Genomic DNA, 22,486 nt, shown 5'->3' with positions numbered 1-22,486 from the left:
AACTTGTAATCATAGTTTTGAAGTACTTTGTATGTCTTTCAATACCGAAGACCCCGAAACGCTCGCAGCCGAGCCGAAAAAGAATCGGCTGCTTAAAAGCCGAGGGAAAATGCCGAGGGATAGTGGGAAGAGGGTGACGTTAAGAAGGGATAGATCAGATGTGATTGTGATACCTACATGTGCGACTTATGTTTTTTGGGGCAAGAAGTTTGGAAATGTATTCAGGAGATATTAAATCTTAACATTGGCTTAATCTGCTGCTATTCTTAGATCAACTTTCCCATTATCAGAAGTGATGTACAAAAAAAATTACTTGAACACTGGTGTAGAGGGTAAACCCATATTTGTACAGCCTGTAGTTTTTTATGTGAAGTTTGCCCCAAATCAAATCTCTGACTGTCATGAGATGTAAGTGTCCTCACCCAGCTGATGAAAGCTCTTTCTGAGATGTTAAATTCATGCCATCTTTAGTACTGCACCTGGAATTGCAGCCTTGTTTTTAGTGGTGGTCACTTTAGCTTGCAAAGTCAGTGAGCTATAGGCCCTAGTAGCTAGCCACCTCCCACAAAGTTTCATCATGAGTAGATCTCCATACATATCTTAAGTTCCTTCCTAAAGTAGCTTCTGCGTTCCATCTTAATTGTCAATTGTGCTTCCAACATTTTTTTACAAAACCTTATGCCCATCCTGGTAAAAGTGTGCTTTACACCTTTGACTGTGAGCAGACCTTGGCCTTCTGTGTGGAGTGGATTAAACCCATAGATAGTCCAACCAGCTTTTTTTTTTTTTTTACTCAGACAAGATGGGAGGCAGCCATCAGTGAGCACACTTTGTCCTGTTGGCTGGTGGACTGCTTTTCCTTCACTCATGCTTAGGCTGGACTGAGTTTCGAGAGGCAAGTCATGGCTCACTGTGTTAGAGCTATTGCTGTGTTGGTTGAGGTCAACCTTCATTGAGATTTGCAAAGCTGCAACTTGGTCTTCAATGTTTGTATCTCACTACTGTCTTGAGCAGAGCACCTGATGCAATAGTCGGTTTGGTCAGACAGTTCTGCAGAACTTGTTTGGAGCCTAAAATCCAATTCCTCCCTCCTACACCTATTATTTTCTGTTCCAGACTGCATGTTCGCAATGGACCAGTTTATGATGATAGTGTGCTTGGTTCAAAGTCCATATTAACCCGTTTTGTTTCACTGATCCAGGACATACATTCTCACGTACCTTCCCACCTTTCCTGGCTTTTTCCCCTGCAATGATTTCTACACAGCTGTGGTCTAGGAAGACTTCCACGTCCCTGGCTTATGTCAGGTTCTTGTGGGTTTTTGAATCTTGGTGTGGGTAATGGTCCTTATACCCTTGAAGGGTTCAGGTTCCCAGTATCTGTGAGTTCCTGCAGGAGGTCCTCGCATTGAGCTCCCTGAGCATCCAAGTGGCTGCACTTTCCAGCTTTCGGGGAAAGGTGAGGGGCAACTTTCTGACCCTGCACATGGAGGTGGCTTGATTCTTGAAGTGGCGCCCTTGCTCTCTCTGCTTCATCCTTCCTTTCCTTCGTGGGACCTCAGTTTGGTTCTTCAGGCATTATTGGGGGCTCCGTTTGAGCTCTTGCGTTCTGCTTCTATCAATGACCTAACACTGAAGATGGTGTTTCTGGTGACCATCACCTCTGCTTGGAGAGAGTCTCAGAACGTCAGGCCTTATTGTGCCAGGACCCATATCTATCTTTTGCAGAGGATTTGGTATCCTTATGTATGGTCCCATCCTTTCTGCTGAAGGAGGTGTATCCATTCCATGTGATTCAGGAGGTGTATTTGTCAGGAGGTCACATCTCTGGTACCTGAAGGAGACAAATGAGTTTCTTCTTTCGGATCACCTCTTTGTGCTCTTTCATGGCCTTTGGAAGGGCCAGGCAGCCTCTAAGGCTTCTGTTGTAAATGGATTAAGGCAGGTATCGAGTCTGTCTACATCAGTTTGGGTCATCCAGTGCCTCAAGGACTGAAGGCCCACTCGACCAGGGCTCAGGTGGCATCCTGGGCAGAAGCCTGGGCTGTTTTGCCTGAGGAGGTTTGCAGGGTGGCTATGTGATTCTAGCTACATTTCTTTGCTAAGCGCTACAGGTTGGATGTTCTGGCCAGGGTCCACTTGGATTGTGTTCAGTTCTGGTCGCCGTATCTCGAAAAAGATATAGTGGAATTAGAAAAGGTTCAAAGAAGATTTACCAAAATGATAAAGGGGATGGAACTCCTCTCGTATGAGAAAAGGCTAAAGAGGTTAGGGCTCTTCAGCTTGGAAAAGAGATAGATGAGGGGAGATATGATTGAGGTCTACAAAATCCTGAGTAGTGTAGAATGAGTAGAAGTGAATTGAGATATATAATTTTATTTTATTTTTATTTTTATTTTTTTTACTCTTTCAAAAAGTACAAAGATAGTGAACACTCCATGAAGTTAAATGGAAACACTTATAAAACAAATAAAAGGAAATGTTTTTTCCACAATGAATAGTTAAGCTTTATCTTTGCCAGAGGATGTAGTAACAGTGGTTAGCGTATCTGGGTTTTAAAAATGGTTTGGACAAGTTCCTGGAGAAAAAGGTCCATAGTGTGCTAGAGAGACATGGTGAAGCCACTGCTTGCCCCAGGATTGGTAGCATGGAACATTACTACTATTTGGATTACTGTCAAGTACTTGTGACCTGGATTGGCTACTGTTGGAAACAGGATACTGGGCTAGATGGACCATTGGTCTGACCCAGTATGGCTATTCTTATTACAGCCATACAGAGTTCCCATGAGATGGCTATTCCTTGGTATATGCAGGGTAGTGAGTGCCACAGTCCTTGCCCTCCCAAACACAATCCTGTTCTCTCCAGGCACTTTTCTCCCTAGCCCATCTCCTAGACCTGTCTAATCCCCCCCCCCCCCCTTCATGTTCCTGCTCAAATAGCCCATCCAACCCCAGATTCCTGCTCTGCTGTGCCCTGAACCTATTGTGCATCTTGTTTATCACTCCCCAGCCAGCATAAGCCTTTAGCTCTCCTTCTTTGTTTTCCACTTCTCATCATTAGGTCCCTCCTTTCCTTGTGTGTTTCTGACACCAGCAGTGGGAGCTCCTGTAACATTCTCTCTGCCTGCATGTGTGCATGCTCAAACTCCTTGGCAGGAAAATGTAGATTGAATTATTTTTGTTGGGGCTTTCTCAACAAAAAACCCAAAATACTAAATTTATATACCAGATAGATGATGGTCACATAAAATACTGAGGAATGGAACTAGTAGAGGTGAATCGCTTGTTTACTCTTTCCAAAAATGCTGGGGCTAGGGGACACGCGATGAAGCTACAAGTACTAAGTTAAAAGAAACTGTTGAAAATATTTCTTCCCTCTCTGTGTAATTTAAACTCTGGAATTTGTTGCCAGAGAATGTGATAAAAGCAATTAGCTTAGGGTTGAAAAAGGTTTGGATAGTTTCTGAAAAAAAGAAAAAAGTCTGTATGGCATTATTAAGATGGACTTGGGAATATCCACTGCTTATTTCTAGGATAAGCAGCATAAAATCTGTTTTTCCTGTTCTGGGATCTTGCCAGGTGTACTAGGTCCGATTGCATTCCAAATGTATAAGAGCAAGAAAACTTAGACTCGCACATGACAGACGCACAGCAGCTGTTAAAGTAATTTGGATATTTATTAGCTGATTAAATATACATCGCCAAGCCTGGCTTCATTCTAGGCCATCTTCAGCTGGGGAGGCCTTTTCAGCTATTTCCTAGATTATTTTGCTTAGGAACAAACCTCACACTCTTCGGCGGACAAGTCCACTGAATAGGAGTCTCAGGTATTTTTATATTCCTTATCTGAACAGTATACAGTATATGACTAAACAGCACATGACTCGGGGCCCTTGACTTTTCATGTGATACTCCTTCTTTGCCATTTTCCAGTCCCCATCCTGTTTTTTCCCCCAGTCCCCAACGTCATTAACCACAGTAGAAGCTGCATTCTGTTTTTTTGTCTTATAAAGGTGCTAACCTCCAGAGTCTCTGCAAGAGCTGGGCTAAGCTATATAATTTCTGCTTTTAGATAGAGGTCCACCACAGGTCAGGCTCCACACGGATCCTACCTTCAGACTCTTCACACCAGGTACTTGTGACCTGGACTATTGGAAACAGCATACTGGGCTTGATGGACCTTCTGTCTGTCCCAGTATAGCAGCACTTATGTTCTTATTCTTTACCAGGTATGTTGATATGCTTCAACAAACAGTGAAAAGTTCTCAAAAAATGTATGGAGGGAGAAACTGGAAGGAAAAAGCCTCAAAAGAGCTCTGTGCTCAGCAGCCCTCGCAGCTGAAACTATTCATCATCGGCATAAAAAATCCTCTTACTCTTATTAAATTGCCATCTTTTATTTTGTTTTTCAAATCATGATGAAATATCCCCTAGAGAACAAAACAGTCACTTAGCTGCTCTGTTGTCAGGGTGTGATCACCACCTCCTACTTTCCAAAACAGATCCAGCAGTGACCAGTGTTTTGCTTTGCTTCTTCAGAGTCTATGGATAAGAAACGGAAAGGGAGGAAGGAATATAATAAAATCAGACAAATAGCAAACCTGACAGTCTTCCAAAAACACTTTCAACTTCAGCATGCCAAAAGAGTTCAGCTGAATTGAAAGCAGAGACAGCCAACAAAAATGGGCCCCATCTCTTGTAAGCCTGACGCCAGATGCCTATCATTCAATGATCAAATCAGAATCCAGAATTTCCTAGAACACGATCTCGTGACACCACTTAATTCGCATGTTCAAGCCTTTCAGTTCAAGTGTATCTAGTCAGAAAATCCACTTTTATTCAAACTGCAGCAGCGTCCTCCGTATATCTCCTCCTCTGCGTGACAGTTCAACCTGCTGCAACACAAAGCATTGTAGGAATTCAAAAGCATGACGTGTACAGTGCATTGCTAAAGGTGATGTTGTCTTATGTGTTTTTATTGTGCTCTTGTGTTCAAGCATTTGCATATTATGCCTTTTAGAAGTCTGCCCTTATGAAGTTTTTGACACGGGCAGAGAATGCAGTACACAACAGACTTCGATGGACAAGAAGTATTGACCCCTGGAGAATTCTCCTTATTAGTCCTTGAGTGTTTGGTTTTAGTTGATTCTATTTGTCCGGTGGCTGGGGTTATATTGATATGCTTGCCTGCTGCAAGTGGAGAGGGCAGTAAAGGAAAAGAGTGAAATAAGGGCCAGGGTGGAAATAAATTTGAATCACATGTTTCAAAGTAAGTTGCTGTTCTAGTCAGCTTTTACTAAAGTGAGCTACATGTGATCAGTATTGTCACTGTTAAACCACTGTTCACAACTTGTGTGTGTTAAAAAAAAAAAATCTTGTATGTTCAGTTGCATAAAGAAACTAGTTTTGCCTTCCCTAGCGTGCATTAGGGAGATGCTTATTTTTAAGAGATACGGTGGTAATTTTAGCTAGGATCGAGGAAGAAAATTCATGGCAGCCTTAAAGTTCGTGCAGTCAGCTTTCAAGCTGTTGTCACAAATTAACTTTCTTTAAATCCATTTCTAAATGAAACAAATAGCAGTTGTGAATAAAGAATGGGGCTAAAACCTAAAAATAGGTGCTAGGATATTTATTTATTTATTTTATTTATTTATTGCATTTGTATCCCACATTTTTCCACCTCTTTGCAGACTCAATGTGGCTTACAGAGTAGTTGTTGTTACATAAAGAATAGCATAATCGAGAGTTAACAATTGGATATAAGAAGCAAAACAGTATTGATAATAAGTACAGGTGCCATAAAGGTAATGTGGTCGAGATTTAAACAAGCAGATATAAGCAAAACACTGCTGATAATGGTAAGCGTTGATAATGGGTAGGCAGAGATGTCATGGAATATAACGTGATCGAAGTTCAAATATAGACAAATGCATTCCTGGTAGTAAGTAAAGTTTGCAGTTAAAGATTAAAACCTTTTTCAGGGGCTTAGATTATGGTTCATGTATTACTCTGCTTGGTTAACTTGAATACTTTGTAAATCTAAACTTAAATATTCTGTTTTTCAGTCTCACATAATGGCAGCACAGGCAATAGCAAATACACTAAAAACATCTCTTGGACCAAATGGTGAGTGTTTTAATTACCATGGCTATAGCACTTGCAGTTATTTGGGAAAGGGCAAGTTGGTGACCCTCAGTGTTTTGTTTTGGTTTTTGGTTTTTTTTTTTTTTAAATGGCTGGTTGTTCTGTCTTCCTCTTTGTGCCCACTTAACAGAACTGTTGACCCAAGTGAGTGCAAAAAAACCTGTTGGCCAACATCTTTAAAAGAAACAGGCTTAATTACTGTTCAGGTTCCAATTAAAGGCCCCCAGAGCAGTGAAAATCCACATGATAAGATAGGAATTGTAAGTGCCCCCTCCCTCTTGCATTGCAGGACTGGGGTGGAATTTATACCACTGATCTGAACATTGTGTCACTAGGGCTATAGTAGCAGTTTCCTCTTTTGTTGTATTGCTTCTGCAGGATATGGCATCATATTGCACCAGTGGACCAGAGTGTCCAGCACTAATCTTCAGCATTCAGTCTCTGTGTATGTGTTTTGCTTTTAAGTGTTTTGAATCGTGTTGCAGGACTTGATAAAATGATGGTGGATAAAGATGGTGAAGTGACTGTGACAAATGATGGAGCCACGATTCTCAGTATGATGGATGTGGATCATCAGATTGCTAAACTGATGGTAGAATTGTCCAAGTCTCAGGATGATGAAATTGGAGATGGGACCACAGGGGTAGTAGGTGAGTGAGAATATTTTTGATTTTTTTTTTTCAGAGCTGCTTTCATTACCAATGAATGCCAATAAGAAAAATAGCAAAATGGTGTTCCTTATTCTAAGCAGCAGATGAATCCAGGAACTGATGAGTAGTGTCCATCTACCAGCAGGTGACGATAGATTACAAAGTTGAAGACAGTGATACCAGACGGCCAGCTCCTCCTTCAACCAGTACATCTCTGTCCCCAGCAGGTGATAGACAACATCTTAGCAGCTCCTAGATTTGTCTCCTGGGTCAGCTCCTGGGCCTTTGAGCCAGTAGAGCCTGGAGGGGTGTTTGGTTTGAGGACCAGCTTTGGAGGCATACTTAACTGCTGGGTCCTTGCCTCACCCTGTGGACCCATTTCTTCCTGCTTCTCTCCTGTGTCTTAGGCTGTAGCCTTCCTCACTTTTGGGGGGGGGGGGGGGGGGACCCGAGAGGAGAGCATTTGGGAGACAGTACTTGAGGGGCGAGCCTGGCAGCATTGGGCCGCTGAGCTGCTGGTAGCTTCCCTTCTGCTTCGCTGGGTGCGCTGCTTCACTGGTGGTGAGTTTATAGCGCCTTTTTTGTTTTGGGAGGGGATGCACGCTCATGGCGACAGTCGGTGAAGCAGTGTTCCCGCTGTGGAGCACGTGCAGGTTGATGACAGGTTTTCTCCCCAGATGTGGTAAGGTTCCTTCGGGTGAGGGCTTTCTCTGGAGTGACCTGATTTGCACGTGGATGTTGTGGGCGCTTGTGGCCATTTCCCTGTGCCTTTGAGCGTGGTTCCCGCCACTCAGCTGTTGGCAGCCAGGGAGTCCTTGTAGCCTGCACTTGGTGGCTTTGGGGGGGGGGAGGTCTCTGCTCCTGGGGGAGTGCCTGCAGGATTTTCTGCTCTGTCTTCAGGGGCGGCTGATTCCGGGGATTTTTTTTTCTCCCCAGATTTTATTCTCCTACTACATCAGGCTTATTTGCTGAAGAGGTCTTTACTCCCTGCCATGAGTGGGAAAGCGCGGGGTACAAATGTAACAAAAAAAATTCTGTCGCCCTTCCTTTTAGGAATTCTATCTCCTGGGTCAGAGAGAGCCTTACTGGCTTCCTTGGAGGATCCGGTTTCCAAACGTAGGTGGATCTCTCCTGCCTCGGAATGAGGTCAGCGGGACCTTTTTCTGGGACCCTTTCGGTGACGATGGGCTCAGGAGGGGTCCTGGGTGGATGAGTTGGAAGAGGGCAAGGTGACCCAAGAAAAGGCTGATGACCCTTCTTCTGTTTGTCTTTTCCACCAGGATGTGCTGCTGGCACTCATCTGCCGGGCTGTGGAAGCTTTGAACATTGAGAATCCTGCGGCGCCGACTGCGGCTACAGTCAATCCCAAGATGGCCAGCACTAGGAAACCTTCTATGACTTTTCCTGTGCATGTGGCCATTCAAGAGCTTATTGTGGCCCATTGGTCTGACCCCGAGGGCAGTTTGAAGGTAGCCAAAGCTAAATCTCGCTTGTACCCGGTGGCAGCAGAGAAGCTGGCTCTGCCGAGAGTGGCTTGGTCACGGCTGTGACTAAGAAGACCACCCTCCCTGTGGAGGATGGTGTAGCCTTGAAGGATATGCAGGACCGGTGTCTGGAAGCTTCCCTTAAGTGTGCCATTGAGGTCTCTGTGCTTTCATTGCAGGCCTCTATCTGTAGTTCCTATGCCGCCAGGGCCTGTCTTAGCTGGTTGCAGCAAACCTTGGAGCAGGAACCAGGTCTTCTCTGACCGTTGGAGGTTCAAATGGAGTCGGGGTTAGCTTATCTATCAAATTCCCTTTATGACCTGATAAGGGCTTCAGCCAAACAGATGGCCTTGACAATTTCTGCTCGACAACTTTTGTGGCTTCGGATTTGGGTGGCAGATATGGCGTCCAAGCAGCGTCTGATTCATCTTACCTTTCAAGGCAAACTTCTTTTTGGAGAGGAGTGGGAAAGGATTGTGAAGGATTTGGGAGATTCAAAGTCTTGGAGGCGTCTCGAGGACAAGCCCAAGTCTTCGTCGTGAGGATAGGGTCCTCTAGATCTCACCTCTGGGAGGCTTGACATTACCGGCCTGGTCGTACCTCTGAGGCCTTCAACACCCTAGGTTTCAGCTGTGCTCTTCCTTTCAGAGCAATTAAGCGCCCCACAGATGATGCAGGGATCTGGTGCCCGTTCTTCTCAATGATGGGGCACAGGTTCACTTATTGGGGTCCAGGATAGGGGATTGACTGACCCTCTTTTACGAGGAATGGACCTAAATCACTTCAGACCAGTGGGTCTTAGACATTGTCAGGGAAGGTTATCGGCTCACGTTCTCCTCTCCTAAAAGCGAGGTGTTCCTGGAGTCGAGGTGTGCCACAGCTTGCCAAGAGGGCGGCAATCAAGGCTGTGTTGCAATCCCTCCTAGGCCTGGGGATAGTGGTTCCTGTTCCGCCTTTGGAGCTTCACGCTAGGCGTTATTCGATCTATTTTGTCGTGCCTCGGAAAGGAGGCTCCTTCCGTCCTATCTTGGATGATGTATGACGAGACATAAGTAGGTCTAAATGGAAACTTGATGCGCCCTGTACTCCGGAGTAAAACAAAACTATAAAACCTCGAGGGTGAGCTAGTAGTTTTAAAAGCTTTTAAACTACGAGCTCATCCTCGAGGTTTTATAGCTTTTGTTTTACTCCGGCGCATCAAGTTTCCATTTAGACCTACTTATGACAAATACTATAAGTGGGTAAAATTATTGAACACAAGAGACTCCTAATGCAGGCCTAATAGGCCGAAACACAGCTGTATCGAGTCTTGTTCACCCTCCAATAGCTATTTTTATCTGGAGTGTTGTCCACTTTTTCAGTCATCCTCATTGTCTCATCAAACATTACATACTCTTGCTGTTTCACATCAATCTTCCGGAAGGTGAACCAGTGCCTCCCTGTTCGACATTTCCGCATGAAAACCCTGCGGCCATTCCGCATGTGATGGCGGCCATTCAGCCGGAAGAGCGTCTCACGGCGCTGCACGTCAAGGAGGCGTACCTCCACATTCCCATTTGACTGCTTCATCAACTGTTTCTCCATTTTGCCGTTCTGGGCCTGCATTTTCAATACCGGTCCTTGCTGTTTGGTCTGGCCACTGCCCCTAACACCTTTTCCAAGGTGATGGTGGTGGTAGTGGCGTGCCTCCGGAAGAAAGGCATTGGAGTGCACCCTTATTTCAACGACTGGTTTATCCAAGCGGGTTCAGTGGAGGAGAGTCACAGGACCACCTCTCGGGACATCGCTCGCCTTCAGTCATTGGACTGAGTGGTCAACCTTCAGAAGAGCCGCCTCGCTCCGTCCCAGTGTCTGGATTACCTCAGAGTCTGTTTTGACACACCTCGAGGCTGAGTGTTCTTACCCGAAGAGAGGAGGTTTCAAACTTCAAGCTCAAGTGCGCAGTCTGCTGCAGTTGTCCTACCCTTGTGCTGGGGTCGATGGCAGTGACCCTGGAGGTACATGCTGCCTCTAGAACGCTTGCTTCTGAGCAGGTGGTTGCCTGTCTCAGGAGTATCAGTAGCGTCTTCTGTGGCTACCCAAGGCACACCAGAGCATGAGCTGGTGGTTCTGTGACGTTCATTTTTGGAAGGGAATGCCTCTGGCAGCTCTTCAGTGGGTGGTGGTGATCTCAGATGCCAGCTTGATGGGCTGGGGAGCCCATTGTCTCCACAGGCATGCACAGAGGCTGTGGATGCTGCAAGAGTCAGCATTGCCGATCAACCTTCTGGAACTCCAAGTGGTCTTCAACGCCTTACGAGCCTTTCAGGATGCTCTTGTGAACAAGCCTGTTCAGGTGAGTCTCGCATGTCTCTTCTGTCAGCAGTTCACATTGCAGGCCTGTGCGACGTGTGTGCAGGTTTCCTCCAGTCGTCGTCTCCTGGATCCAGCTGAGTGGAAGCTGTTGATGAAAGTGTTTCATCGGATTTGTGGCACATGGGGGGAGCTGGAAATGGGTCTAATGGCATCCTCTCAATGCAAAAGTTCCAAGGTTTTTCAGTCGTCGGAGGTAGACCAGCTCAGCAGTGCTTGGCCAGAAGGGGGTCTCCTTTGTGTCTTTTACCCTTGGCCTCTGATCGGCCTGGTCATTCTCAGGATTGCAGGCTACAGGGGGTGGGTAATTCTAGTTGCCCCAAATTGGCCTCAACGTCCTTGGTACACAGATCTGGTTCAACTGCTTGTGGCTCCTTTGCTTTCGGCACCTGGTCTCTGCAAATCTTCTCATCCAAGGGCCAGTTCAGATGAAGGATCCCTCCCGTTTTGGTCTTACAGTATGGCTCTTGAGCGGTCGCGCTTGAGGAAGAAGGAATATTCTGATGTGATTGCGACCTTGTTGCAGACTCGCAAGCATTACACTTCTTTGGCTTATGATCAGGTCTGGCGCACTTTTGAAGCTTGGAATGCATCCCACAATTGCTCCTCTTTCAAGGCTTTGGTGCCTCAGCTTCTGGCCTTCTTGCAGGAAGGGTTGCACAAGGTCTTGCCTACATTTCAGTGCAGGTGACTGCCTTTGCCTATTGTTTTTTTTTTTTTTTGGGGGGGGGGGGTGTTGGGCTCTTCTCTAACTTCACACCCTGATGTGGTGCATTTCTTGAAGAGGGTTCTGCATCTTTGCTCTCCACCCTGTCCTCTATGGATCCTCAATCTTGTACTCCGAGCCTTGCAGAGGGCACCTTTTTGAGCCATTGCAGAAAGCTTCCGTGAAGGATCTTACCCTTAAAGCGATCTTTTTGGTGGCCATTTCGTCGACCCGCAGATTCAGACTTTGTCCTGTTGTAATCCTTTTCGCCAGTTTTCCGAATCTGGAGTTGCCTTACTTACAGTGCCTTCCTTTTTGCCTAAGGTTATTTCGGCTTTTCACCTCAATCAGCCCCTCTTCTTCCTTTCAGGAGGAGGATTATCCTTTGGAATGCACAACCCTTCATCTTTTTGATGTTCAGAGGGTTCTTCTCCATTACCGCCTACAGGTTTCCAGTGACTTCAGACGTTTGGATCATCTCTTGTCTGGATCTTATAAGGGAGATGCAGTGTCTAAGGTGACTATTTCCTGTTGTATTAATGAGGCGATTGTTTCTGTGTATGTGTTAGTGGGTCGTGCCCCACCAGAGGCGCTCAAGGCATAATCCACTAGGTTGCTGTCTGCTTTGTGGGGTGAGATGGGTTTTGTCTGTGGATGAAATCTGCTGGGCAGCTACTTGGGCTTCCCTGCACACCTTTGCTAGGCGCTACAAAGTGGATGTTGCCACTTGATTGGAAGCTTCCTTTGAAGCGGCAGTTTTGTTTAGTGGAGCGGTGTCAGCCCACCCTCGTTAGGGACTGCTTTGGTGCATTACTACTACTATTTAACATTTCTATAGCGCTACCAGGCATACGCAGCGCTGTACACCATACACAAAAAAAGACAATCCCTGCTCAAAGAGCTTACAATCTAGATAAGACAGGAGACAGAACAATTAAGGGTAAGGGAATAAAGAGGTGAGGATAAAGGACAGGGCAAGTGAATAGAGGTTAGGAGTCAAAAGCAGTGGTAAAGAGGTGGGCTTTACATCCCACCAGTTCCTGGATTCGTCTGCTGCTAAGGATAAGGAAGGTAAAATTATGCCTTACCTGCAATTAAGTTTCTTTCCTTTACTAACAGCAGATGAATCTAAGATCCGTGTTGTCTCCTGGTATCAAAATAAAAACCCAGAGGAAACAGACTAGCAGAAGTTCTAGGAGGAATCGAGTAAGATGATGTTCCAGTTGTTTGCTGTTTGGTTTATTAGTGAGGAAGAATTATGACCTTTGATTTTCTATTCCTGCTTTACAATGTTACACACATTGGTTGAAGGAGGCGCTGGCTGTCTAGTATCAATGTCTTCAACTCTGTAATCTCTATCTCCACCTGCTGGTAGATGGACACAACCCACCAGTTCCTGGATTAATCTGCTGCTAGTAAAGGAAAGAAAATTAACTGCAGGTAAGGCATAATTTTACCATCTTCATTTTTTCAGTTGAGGCCACTTTGTGTGAGAGCAAATACTGTTCCCAGCATAGCAGCTGACACTCTGCATGCACTTGCCCAAGAGGGAATACCCTTCCACCTCCAGTGACAGAGTTAGCCTAGTGTGCTCACAGGCAGATGATCAAAAGCCCCGCGCTGTTCCAAACAGCGCTCTAAAATAGTGCTGGAACAGCGCGGGGCGCTATTAGACCTATGATCAGAGATAATGCATGCAAATTTAAGCAGCGCAATTATCTCTGATCATGGGGTAGAAGTGCGGGCGAATTGTGCCTGAGCATGCGCTCAGCACATTCCTCCTGCACTTGTTTGACAGGTCTGGGCTGTTAAAAGCCCAAACCTGTCAAACACAGGGGCTGGAGTTCCATGGGACCACCAGGCCCTGACTACCCCTGCCCTGAGCAACGGGGGCTGGAGGTCCGGCGGACTTCCAGTCCCCCAGCCCCCCCCCAAACCCCCAGAAAATGGTCTCTGGTGGTCCAGTGGCCGCCGGCCAACCCCCCCCCCCCCCCAGCGAGCGACAGGGCTGAATCCCTGGTGGTCCAGCGTGAAAAAGAACCCCCTGACAGCCCCCCCTACCTTAGTTGGAGGAGGAAGGTAGCCTGCCTCCCTCCTCTTCCTTGGGTTGATGCCGCCGCAAAATGGCGGCGCCCAGCCCCTCCCAGTGCAGCGGGGCTACAGACCATATAAGGGAGCAATTCCCTTATATGGTCTGTAGCCCCGTCCAGCGCATCCCAGGATTCACTGGGAGGGGCTGGGCGCCACCATTTTGCGGCGGCGTCAACCCAAGGAAGAGGAGAGAGGCAGACTACCTTCCTCCTCCAACTAAGGTAGGGGGCCGTGAGGGGGTTCTTTTTCACACTGGACCACCAGGGATTCCGCAGACATCGCTGGGGGGGGTGGATTTGGGGTGAGCTGGAGGGGGGGTTGGCTAGCGGCCACTGGACCACCAGGGACCATTTTCTGGGGGCTTAGGGGGGCTGGAGACCCACTGGATCTCCAGCCCTCCCTGAACCTTGGGGGGGGGGGGGGGGGACCGGAGGTCCGCTGCACCTCCAGCCCCCCTTTTGGCAGGTTTGCTTTGGGAGGGAGGAACGGGGGCCTGTCAGCATGCAACTGCATGCTGGACAGGGCTCACCATTCCTCCCCAATGATCTGCAAACCCTAATGCCAGCTCGGAGCTGGTGTAGGGTTTGCCCCGGCCAGCGACCCATATTTTGGCACACTGACTGCTAATCATTGGCGATGAATGCGCTAAGCCCTGTTTAGCATGCATTTGCATGCTACTTGCGCAAAGAGCCCTCGAGCGCGTTGTTTTATGCGCTCGAGGGCTCTGATCATGGGGCGGTAGCAAACGCTGGCGCTAACAGCCTCTAGCACCAGCGTTTTCTTTTGATCATCTGCCCCATATAGAGTTACTTTATGAAACTAAGATGATATTTGCATGCGGTGTCTCACTCATGATTGCTTGTCCTGCCAGGTGGTGGTCTTTATCTTGTCTCTACCCCCTCTTCTCCTCCCCCCCTTTACAATTTCTCACTTTGTGTTCTACCCTGAAACGTTTGCTAGCTGGGTGTAGTGGAAGAGTACTGTGCAGTATTCAGATGGTGCACTCATTCAAAACATTCTGGGAAGAACACTGCACTTTCAGATATTAAACCACTCCCCTTCTTTCTCTGAAGGACTACTGCTGGCACTGTTCCAGCATATCTATTCTGTTTTTCTTACAGTTCCTGCACTGCTTTCACAGATTGATAGGAGTTTGGTCACCACATGATGAAAAGCTTGTAGTGTGGTCAGAAAAGTGAACAGCTGTTCAGGAGGCAGTACCAAGTGCAGGCCTCCAGAGATAGAAGTGTGTATAGGAGAAGGGATCCACAAGAGTTGAAGCAGCCACTGACTCCTAGTCCTTGCACTGAACACTGAAATAAATGTTCCTAAGTTTGTAAACGTTCTTTATTTCAGTAGTATACTATGGTATATTTCATTGATCTATAATTGGCATAGAAGTAACTTAAGTACACACAAGTACTGCTTTGACCATGTTTTCTTTTGGTCTTCAAAATAAGCTTAGAAATGTAAATGTTTAAAGGGAAAAACGGTAGACTTAGGATGTTTGGGGTTCTTTTATAGTTCTTATAAACCAAAAAGGCTAGTTTTCATATGCATTGCTGTATTGTGTGTTAACATTTGTAGTACTGGAGCTTTGTTTTTGATAGTTGAAGTGGCCTCAATTGAACAGCTAATGGAGTTGTTTTGTGTTACAGTCCTTGCTGGTGCCTTGTTGGAACAGGCTGAACAGCTACTTGATCGTGGAATTCACCCTATCAGAATAGCAGATGGATATGAACAAGCTGCACACATTGCTATTGAGAACCTGGATAAGATCAGCAACAGTTTCCCAGTTGATCCACAGAATATAGAACCCCTAATTCAAACTGCAATGACAACTTTAGGCTCTAAAGTGTAAGTTTATTCAGACTTTTTTTTTTTTTTTTTAATTTATAGCCATTTCAATTTTTACAAGCGATAAAACAACTTGTTAGAAATACAGAGAAAGTAATATATTGGAATTATTTGTCAGATAATTCTATTCTCTTCCTTAGACCACTAAATAGAGTGAAACAAAACAAGGAGATCAAATAAACAGAAAAAAAACGTGGTATTAACCTGATTGTCCCCAGATATTACTCGACTAATTCATTATTCCACATTGATCATCTGGTTGGCTTCTTCAAGGCCAATACGGTGTAAAGTCAAATCATTTCATTGAAAACATACTTCCTCAGCAATCCTCCAGACCGTTCAAGACGCTTGGGTTATACACTCCTACCAGCAGAGGGAGACTGAGAACACTAAAACTTCTTATACAAATAGCCTGTGCAGACCTTCTACTAACCAGTATTTTCTCATGTGCAGCCTGTGCAGTGTACTCAGTCTGGTAGGCTCGTTTGGAGTTTCTAGGTTGGGTTGTAAATGTTAGAGAACCCACACTTAGATCTCTATTACAGGGTGTAAGTCCTAAGGGGCTTCTTATTCCCTGTGGGGTGTCACACCCGGGTGGCCGGGTCCCTCCCCCTGTGCTCTTCCTCTGGAGGACTGCTTGACCTTGGCTACAGACCTCGTTCTGTACCCTTGAGGCATTTAGGCATCAGCAACGAGTTTTAAAAAAATAAATAAAACGTTTTTAAAAGGCGGCTATTTTGGCCGTTCTTGTGGCAGTCCAGAGATAAAACGTCTTCATGGGCGTTCTTGCCTTAGGCGGTTTTGCCTATTAGTCTGTCACAGCACAGAGCAACTGTTTGTTTTTTATTGTGTTCGCAGCCATTATGTCTAAGCTGGTGAGGTGTCGGTTTTGCGCGGAGTTGAAGTGAAAGGTGGCCAATGTAAATTTTGTGGGGAGCCTACATTGTCAGCGCTCTTGCCCCCCGTGCTTTCCCGAGTCGGCGGAGGTGTTGGGCTGCGACTTGACAGCACATTCCAGGCCAGCAACGGCAGGGCCGGTTTTGGCGGGAAACGTGGCCATTTTGGCTGCGCGTCCCGGGTCGGCCTCGATTGAGCCGGTTTTGACGGAAAGCACGGCTCTTTTGGCCGCGCATTCCGTAACGGCGCCAGGGGACCCGTGTGTGGCGGGAAGCGCGCCTAGTTTAGCCGCGGATCACGCGATGGACCTGCCGCCTCGGGCGCGAGGGGGGTCCGTCGCGGAGAATACAGGAAGTGTTGTTGGGGCTTCAGCAGCGTCAGGGGGGTCTGGCTTCCCCCCTGAGTTTGTTTGGTCTCTGTATAATGCCTGGAGAGCTGGCCCCTCTCAGGTTGTTTGTTCCCCGGAGGCTGCTAGCTCAGTGGGAGTTAAGCGCCCACGGGTGGATATTTCGGAGCCTATGGAGATACTTTCTCTGCCTGGGTCGGATGTTTGGAGTGACCCAGGAGAGGAGGATCTCTTAGATATGTCTGAGGATCAGGGTTGGCTAAGGCCTTGGGAAGATTCTTCAGTGGTGCGCATTTTTCATAAGGAGGAGTTGTTAGAGCTCATTGATCAGGTGATCTCTACATTGAAGTTTGCTCTGGCAGCCACTCCCTCTGCGGAGGGACCCCAGGTAGATCCCTTGGTTAAGGGAATTCGGAGAGCCTCCCGTTCCTTTCCCATGAATTCAGACATTAGGGACATTGTTTTTCAGGAATGGTCTGTGCTGGAGCCTGCTTGTAAGGTGTCTAGGGCTATGGCACAGCTGTATCCCTTGCCTCCGGAAGATTTGGCCCTGCTGAAACCACCTACTGTGGATGCGGTAATTACGGCAGTTAAGGCTACGGCCATTCCGGTGGATGGCGGTACAGCCTTACGGGATCCTCAGGATAGGAAGCTAGAGTCCTTTCTGAAGCGCAACTTTGATTTATCGGCTTTGGCCTTTCAAGCCTCTGTGTGTGGGGGCTTTGGTAGCCAGAGCTTGTTTCCGTTGGGCGGCGAAGCTCTTGGATGAGCCTGCATTAGATAGGACTGGTTTGGTTCAGGACCTGGCCAAATTGGAGATGGGGTCTTCGTTTTTGGCAGACACAGTTTATGATTTGCTAAGGGCTTCAGCTAAGAATATGGCTCTGGCGGTGACTGCTCGCAGGGCTCTTCGGCTTAGGGGCTGGGTGGCAGATGCGGCCTCTAAAGCAAAATTGTGTTCTCTACCTTTCAAAGGTTCTATGTTGTTTGGAGAGGACTTGAATAAACTGATGAGTGGTCTTGAGGATACCAAGGTCTCACGGTTGCCGGAGTTACGGCCTAAGGCGGCTAGTCGAGGTGGTTCGGCTAGAGGTCGGTTTAAGGACACGAGGCGGTACAGGCCAGGCAGTTTTGTGTCTCCTTCTAAAAGCCGTTTTTTCCAGCGGATGCAGTCCTTGCGAGGGGGTCGTCGAGGAGGTCAGGACTCCTCCGGAGGTGCCGGAAATGATAGGTCCTCCTTATGAAGGTGTGCAGGTCCAGCCTCTGGTGAAGGTCGGGGCGTGACTTTGTCTGTTTTATCAGGGGTGGACCCAAATTACATCAGATCAGTGGGTGCTGGAGGTCGTTCGCGACGGTTATGCGCTTGAGTTCGAGCACCTGCTGCCGGATCTGTTTCTTCCCTCTCTTTGTCACTCTCGAGTCAAGTTAAAGGCTATTCAAGACTCTGGGTCGCTTAATCCAGTTGGGAGCTGTGGTACCCGTTCCTCAGCACGAGCTGGGAATGGGTGGTTGTTCCATTTACTTTATGGTGCCGAAGAAGGAGGACCAGTTTCGACCCATTTTAGATCTCAAGAGGGTCAATGGGGTGCTCAAGGTGCCATCCTTCCGCATGGAGACTCTGCGCTCAGTCATAGTGGCTGTTCGTCAGGGAGAATTTCTCACGTCATTGGATCTCACAGAAGCGTATCTGCACGTGCCGATTCAAGAGGCCCATCAGCGTTTCCTTCGTTTTGCTGTTTTAGGGAGGCACTTTCAGTTTGGTCTGACAACGGCTCCACGCACCTCCAAGATAATGGTGGTGGTGGTAGAGGCAGGGAATTCTGGTGCATCCGTATCTGGACGACTGGTTGATCTGGGCGAAGTCTCGGGCTCACAGTGTGGCGGCAACGGCTCAGGTGGTCGTGTTTCTGGAGTCGCTCGGATGGGTAGTGAATGTAGTCAAAAGTCAGTTGATCCCATCGCAGGGTCTGGAGTACTTGGGAGTGCGGTTCGACACGGCAGTTGGTCGTGTGTTTCTGCCGGATTCTCGGATCGCCTCTCTTCAGCAGCAGGTCCGGCTGTTAATGGCCGTTCAGAGTCTGATGGTTCGAATGTACCTTCGGGTTCTGGGCCTCATGGCAGCGACAGTAGAGGTAGTACCATGGGCCAGGGCGCATATGCGTCAGCTTCAGGCGGCTCTGTTGTCCCGGTTGTCTCAGGTACACAGTTTGGAGTTGCGGTTGCCATTGAGGGGGGCTCCTTGGCGCAGTCTCCAGTGGTGGCTGTGCTCAACCCATCTGAAAAAGGGCATGCAGTTGGAACCTTCTCAGTGGGTGATTCTGGTAACGGATGCCAGTCTGCTGGGCTGGGGAGCTCAGTGTCTCGGTTGGTCCGTGCAGGGGGGGGGGTCGACGGAGGAAGCTCAGTGGTCTATCAACCGGTTGGAGACGAGGGCAATTCGGCTAGCTCTGTTGGCGTTTCGCTCACGTTTGGTCGGAAAGGCGGTAAGAGTCATGTCCGACAACGCGACAGCGGTAGCGTATAGAGATTCTGGCTGGTGTGGCGGCTGTTCTACAGCTGCTGTTCTTTGTTTTTTCCATCCCCCAAGGTAGAATTAACTAACTTTTATTGCTGAGGCTCTGAATGTTTATAGCTCAATCACTAAATCTCTGCTCCTGGGATGGCTAGCACACTGGAAGCTGCCTAAAGCGTTCTCAGTACATACTCATTTCAGCTCAGTGGACCATCCCATATTCATCTCAGGGTGGCCTGGGCCACAAATTGCTTTCTATTGCTCAGGATGAGATTGGGAGGCTTGCATTACCTCACGTTGATTCTTTGGTGGCTTCAGGCATTAAAACAAAAAAAAAAAAACCTTGCTGGTGGGAGGTGGAATGGCCTTAAAGGATGTGCAGGATGGGACATTGGGGTCTTTTTGACCTGCTCTGGCTTAGTTCCCACTCTGCTTACCACGGAAGCATAGTGTGGTCAAGCCCAACGGCTGCTTCCAAGTTGCAGCTTCAGGTCCATACAACTTAAGGCTGCCATTCCCAACCCTGTCCTCAGGGCACACTTAATCCCTACTACTACTACTACTACTATTTAGCATTTCTATAGCGCTACAAGGCATACGCAGCGCTGTACAAACATAGAAGAAAGACAGTCCCTGCTCAAAGAGCTTACAATCTAATAGACAAAAAATAAATAAAGTAAGCAAATCAAATCAATTAATGTGAACGGGAAGGAAGAGAGGAGGGTAGGTGGAGGCGAGTGGTTACAAGTGGTTACGAGTCAAAAGCAATGTTAAAGAGGTGGGTTTTCAGTCTAGATTTAAAGGTGGCCAAGGATGGGGCAAGACGTAGGGGCTCAGGAAGTTTATTCCAGGCGTAGGGTGCAGCGAGACAGAAGGCGCGAAGTCTGGAGTTGGCAGTAGTGGAGAAGGGAACAGATAAGAAGGATTTATCCATGGAGCGGAGTGCACGGGAAGGGGTGGAGAGATACTGGGGAGCAGCAGAGTGAATACATTTATAGGTTAGTAGAAGAAGTTTGAACAGGATGCGAAAACGGATAGGGAGCCAGTGAAGGGTCTTGAGGAGAGGGGTAGTATGAGTAAAGCGACCCTGGCGGAAGATGAGACGGGCAGCAGAGTTTTGAACCGACTGGAGAGGGGAGAGGTGACTAAGTGGGAGGCCAGCAAGAAGCAGATTGCAGTAGTCTAAACTAGAGGTGACAAGGGTGTGGATGAGGGTTTTGGTAGAGTGCTCGGAAAGAAAGGGGCGGATTTTACGGATGTTGTAAAGAAAGAAACGACAGGTCTTGGCGGTCTGCTGGATATGAGCAGAGAAGGAGAGAGAAGAGTCAAAGATGACCCCAAGGTTTCGAGCTGAGGAGACAGGGAGAATGAGAGAGCCATCAACAGAAATGGAAAACGGGGGGAGCGGGGAGATGGGTTTGGGGGGGAAAATGAGAAGCTCGGTTTTGGTCATATTTAATTTCAGGTGGCGTTGAGACATCCAGGCAGCAATGTCAGACAAGCACGCTGAAACTTTGGTTTGGATGCAAGGTGAGATATCAGGGGTAGAAAGGTAGATTTGGGAGTCATCAGCATAGAGATGGTAGGAAAAGCCATGGGATGAGATTAATGAACCAAGGGAAGAAGTGTAGATAGAAAAGAGGAGGGGACCAAGAACAGAACCCTGAGGTATGCCGACAGGCAGAGGGATAGAAGTAGAAGAGGATCCACCAGAGTGAACACTAAAGGTGCGGAGGGAGAGGTAGGAAGAGAACCAGGAAAGGACAGAGCCCTGGAATCCAAGTGAGGACAGGGTATCGAGAAGTATATTGTGATCGACAGTGTCAAAAGCAGCGGAAAGATCAAGAAGAATGAGGATGGAATATTGACCTCTGGATTTAGCCAGTAATCCCATTGGGTTCTCAGGATATTCACAATGAATATTCATGTGTTGGACTTCTCGTGGGTATTCATTATGGATATCCTGGAAACCAGATGGGACTAGATGTATCCTGAGGACTTGGTTGAGAATGGCTACTTTAAGGTTTAAGTGGCAGCTCGTACTTGCTATCAGGGTCTGATTCTGGATTCCTCCTTGATTTCTCCAGATGTGTCCAGAATTTTAAAAATATTCAGGGGCATGTGTAATTTGCTCAGTGGTTCTTCAGATTTTGTAATCTCAAGCATTAATCTGGTTTTTGGTCTGTTTACATTTTAGAATCAACCGCTGTCATAGGCAAATGGCAGAAATTGCAGTAAATGCTATTTTGACCGTCGCAGATATGGATCGCAAAGATGTTGATTTTGAACTAATCAAAGTAGAGGGCAAAGTAGGAGGCAAGCTTGAAGACACTCAGCTTATCAAAGGAGTTATTGTGGACAAAGATTTTAGCCATCCACAGATGCCCAAGGTATGTGATATTTTTATTGTCATAAGTAAGGGTACAAGCTCTAATACAAAAAAGTATTAAAACTTAACTAGATTCCTTTTGAATCTAGGAGCCAGCTGTTCAGAACTTTCTTTCCTGTACCCTCGAGTGTAATGTTACTCCTTTTTAGGGCCTGATTTTTTTTAACTCTGATTTCTGATCCCCCTCCCCATTCTGTGTCTATAAAATAATACTTCAATAAATTGGGCCCTTCTCCACCATGCAATGAGTTACCATCTCTTTTAGCTTCATGTGCCACCATAGTCTAGATCCACACCAGTTTCTCCATTTCATTGTTCTGCATACTGCCCTTAATATCTGTTCAGTAGTCCTACTGTTCCTCATCCCCATACCCCTCTGGCCGGTCAGTTGGTTTGATGTACCTCCCCTTTTCATTGCAGTCTGATGCTGCCAGTGAAACAGTTCTCATCCTGTCAGGTCAGTCCATATGACAGCTAAAAACAACTTCTAAGCCAGGCTCAGATCTCGCTGAGCTGGGTAACCAGCAAATTGGAAAGAGGGAGGGGGACATGAATTAGTGCAGAAGCTTGTCATATGAGCAACAGCTCCCTTAGTTCCCCCTGCTGAGATCAGGTGGAAGCTGAGGGTTTCCGTTCTCTGAGCCACAAAGGCTTTAGTAAGTTTGTACTAATACCAGGGTACAAATTATATCGCTGTGATATGGTGAGACAAATTTTGTCAGGGGAAACTTTTTTTTTCACTGAGGGTGGTTGATGCCTGGAATGCCCTCCCGAGGTATGTGGTGACACAAACTACAATAGAATTCAAAAAAGCATGGGATGAACACAGAGGATCTCTAATTAGAAAATGGATGCTATTAAAAGGGGGGGGGGGAGCCCTTAAATAACTACATATGTGTTGTTGTGTCAAGTGGTGCTTAGATGGCAACTCAGGCTGTGAAGAACTACAGCTGGTGCCAGGCAGACTTGTACGATTAGTATCATACGTATGGCAATTCGATTTAGGATGGGTTGGGGAGAGCTTTGACAGTGCTAGGCAGACTTTTTGGTCTTTGTC

The 22,486-nt window shown here is 47.1% G+C and overlaps 1 protein-coding gene across 1 annotated transcript in view; it reads left to right on the top strand.

Annotated features, from left to right (window-relative positions):
- Positions 1 to 22,486, top strand: part of LOC115471570 (T-complex protein 1 subunit epsilon) — a 62,364-nt gene that overhangs the window by 482 nt on the left and 39,396 nt on the right. The window contains exons 2-5 of the mRNA XM_030205221.1: positions 6,067 to 6,127; positions 6,631 to 6,795; positions 15,087 to 15,285; positions 21,238 to 21,430. Of these exons, the coding sequence (XP_030061081.1) occupies positions 6,067 to 6,127; positions 6,631 to 6,795; positions 15,087 to 15,285; positions 21,238 to 21,430 (618 nt within the window). The remainder of the gene's footprint in view (positions 1 to 6,066; positions 6,128 to 6,630; positions 6,796 to 15,086; positions 15,286 to 21,237; positions 21,431 to 22,486) is intronic.

This window comes from Microcaecilia unicolor, chromosome 1 (assembly GCF_901765095.1).
Source record: "Microcaecilia unicolor chromosome 1, aMicUni1.1, whole genome shotgun sequence".
Lineage (NCBI taxonomy): Eukaryota > Metazoa > Chordata > Amphibia > Gymnophiona > Siphonopidae > Microcaecilia > Microcaecilia unicolor.
The sequence above is the reverse complement of the archived record's forward strand: the minus strand, read 5'-3'. Positions and strand labels throughout refer to the sequence as shown.